This window comes from Corvus brachyrhynchos, unplaced genomic scaffold (genome assembly GCF_000691975.1).
Source record: "Corvus brachyrhynchos isolate BGI_N302 unplaced genomic scaffold, ASM69197v1 scaffold62, whole genome shotgun sequence".
NCBI classification, from domain to species: Eukaryota; Metazoa; Chordata; class Aves; order Passeriformes; family Corvidae; genus Corvus; species Corvus brachyrhynchos.
Window position 1 is genome coordinate 1,566,207 of NW_008236629.1, and position 3,214 is coordinate 1,569,420.

Sequence of the window (3,214 nt, forward strand, 5' to 3'; positions counted from 1 at the left end):
GGCACCACCACGGGCACGAGGAGGAGCACGTCCGGGCGCCCAGCGGGCACCACCAGGCTGGCCGCTGCCTGCTGTGGGCCTGCAAGGCGTGCAAGAGGAAGACCACCAACGCTGACCGCCGTAAGGCCGCCACCATGAGGGAGCGCCGACGGCTCAGCAAGGTCAATGAGGCCTTCGAGACCCTCAAGCGCTGCACCTCCACCAACCCCAACCAGCGCCTGCCCAAGGTGGAGATCCTGCGCAACGCCATCCGCTACATCGAGAGCCTGCAGGCCCTGCTGCGGGAGCAGGAGGACGCTTATTACCCGGTGCTGGAGCACTACAGCGGGGAATCGGATGCCTCCAGTCCCCGCTCCAACTGCTCCGACGGCATGGTGAGTGCCCCAGGGAGGACTCCCTGCCACCAAGGTGCTCTGGACATTGTTGGTCCAAACCTGAGCAGGGCGAGTCTCCTCTTCCTGCCTTCCCTATAGCAGCTGCCTTCTGTATGTCCCCAGGCAGAAGACAAAGTCCTTTCTCGTGCCTGGAGCACCCACAGCAAAGGGAGGTTGGGTCCCCACAATGGCAGGATCTCTGGGAAAGAAGAATCTCTTACACACTTTGTTCCCTGGGATGAGAAATTAGGCAGGTTCCCCATGTCCTGGAGGAGTCTGGGGAAAGCTGCTGGGGGAGGACTTCAGGAAGTTGCCTGGGATGGGCACCTGGGGGCATTGCCTGTGCTCCCGTAGCTCCTGAGGCATCTCTGTTTCCATCCTCTGCTCTATCATTACCTTTGAATCCTCTAAGGACAGCAGAGAGGAAGGGCCCCCTCGGACATGATAGTTACACAAGAATTGATAAGAGTCTGGGTTTTGTTTTCTGCTGTTCATCATGGTAACAGGAGGAGGGTCTAAGCAACAAGAATTGTTTTTCTTGACCCTTAAGAAAAAGATTCTCCATTTCTCTTCTCACTTACTTCATCCCCTCCATAGATATTTACAAGCAATAGGAAGGAGAATCCAGGCTTTCAGTCCTGTTTGTACATTATGGGCATGGGAGAAGAAGGGTGGGTGCCAGAGAGGGTGTCTCATCCCCACATTTTTTGGCTGGGGCTGTAGGTTCAGCCTCTGGTCTGACTCTGGGCTGGTAGGATGTGGTGACCAGAGTCCAGGACAGCTCTCTGGATGGGCCATGAACAGCACTTTCAGGCCGGAGACTGCTTTTTGTGCTCTAGTGGGGATAATTGTTACTGAGTTGAGTATCTGTGATTATGAGATACTTGACAGATTGGAGAGATTTACACAAATTATTCCTCTTCAAGATACAGCCTCTTTTAATAGAGGAATTCCGTTGTGGGTTGAAGTATTGGAAACAAATACATTAGTCAGTGTTCTGTAGCATTTTCTATACAAAATGGAAATGGGAAGAGAAACTGAAGGAAATACAAAGGGACAAAGGTAGACAGAGGCTTTTAAAGAGGAATTCACGTTTAGAAAAATCTTCAAAAACTAAATTCAAAATATGCCATTCCCCTTTCGGTCTCCCTGTTGTAAACTAAAGATACATGAAGGGCTGTATCTGATCAGAATGCTGGAAAGCCTCATCTCATCTCTAAAGCTGCAGCATTCGATGCAATAGTGGTAACTTTCCCGTGGAACAGCTGTGCCACATAAAATATTCTGGGGTGGATCCCCTTCTAGCCAAGTTACGTTCTTCCTCACTCAAAAAATCTACAACTTGATGGCATTTCAGCCAGGACTGGAATGATGGCACAGACTAGAGACTGAAACATGAAATTAGATGGTTACCAGGATTGGGGTAAGAGCCTGACCTCATTCAGGTTTCTCTCCTTCCCAGATGGAGTACAGCGGGCCTCCTTGCAGCTCCCGCAGAAGGAACAGCTATGACAGCAGCTACTACACGGAGTCCCCAAATGGTGAGTACGTGCCCTAACAGCAGTGTGAAACACTGAGACAGAGGCAGGCAGTGCAGCAGCTTTCCTGTGCCTGCTCTGTGTCCAGCTGGGCTGAGAGAGGAACCTGCCTTTCCAGCCAGCGAGCCATTGCTGCTGGTAGAGGCATTGGATTTTCTCTAGGTGCATTTGCAAATAAGGGGATGTGTTATAGCTGTATTTCCTGTTTTGCAAATACAACATTTGGATAGAAGTGTGTTCTCTGCAACTAATTTTCAGTGTTTAACCATATCTTACATGAAGACTCTTCTTACTCTGTCATTGATCCAAACTGGAGTAATTTACGATTGATTTCAAATCTGTTCTTCCCTTTCTATGCACTCAGGGAAGCCTTGGATCCTCCCTGCCCAGAGCACTGTAGTTGGGCCTCTCTTCCATTTTGAAACTACAATCTATTTTCTGATAATTGGTGTCCTTCACGAATATTCATTTCCTCTGAGTCTTCACACGCTCACAAATGTGTGCTGCCCACTGATGTTAAGGACCCACTGGATAACCTGAGCACTTTTGTCTGTTTTTTTAGATCCAAAGCATGGGAAGAGTTCTGTTGTTTCCAGTCTCGATTGCCTCTCAAGCATTGTAGAGAGGATTTCCACAGATAATTCCACATGCCCCATACTGCCTCCAGTGGAAACTGTTGCTGAAGGGAGTCCCTGTTCCCCTCCAGAAGGAGTGAGTCTGAGTGACAGTGGAGCCCAAATTCCTTCCCCCACCAACTGCACCCCACTTCCCCAGGATAACAGCAGCAGCAACCCCATCTACCAAGTGCTATAAGGACCCCTCCAGCTGGACTGCACCAAAAACAATTTGCTCCGTTTGGCCACGCTCAAGACCTGCTTTCTAAGGTTGAAAAGACTTCTTAAGACTTGTTCCAGTTTTAAAATATCACTGAAAATTCCTTCAACTATATAACTTTGCAAACCTGTATCACTTCAAAATACACATAGTTATTTATTGGTTGTTAAACTAAAGTTATTTAATATGTCTAGAGAGAAAATTGTATACCATGAAATGGCCAATGTTTAATCTGGGCTGTGGGGAATAGGAAGTTGGCTCTTGAAAGTGGAGGAAAGTAGAAATCTACAGCAGTAGTGGCATGACTACTTCCTATTACTCCTGTTCTGGCCAAAATAAGGTTGTGGACCACTTTTTATAAAACTTTTGTATAATTGTAAATAAGAGTTGCTTTCCAAAAAAAAAAAAAAAAAAAAAAAAAAAAAGGAAAAAAAAGAAAAAAAAATAAAATTAAAAAAAAAAAAAAAA

At 47.0% G+C, this 3,214-nt stretch overlaps 1 protein-coding gene across 1 annotated transcript; it reads left to right on the forward strand.

Annotated features, from left to right (window-relative positions):
- Positions 1–2: 2 nt before the first annotated feature.
- On the forward strand, positions 3–3,172 carry MYOD1 (myogenic differentiation 1; the record flags this gene model as incomplete). Its single annotated transcript, XM_008644245.2, has 3 exons — positions 3–374; positions 1,837–1,915; positions 2,475–3,172. Coding segments are annotated over 3 exons (702 nt in total), but the record flags the coding sequence as incomplete, so codon positions are not given.
- Positions 3,173–3,214: the final 42 nt, after the last annotated feature.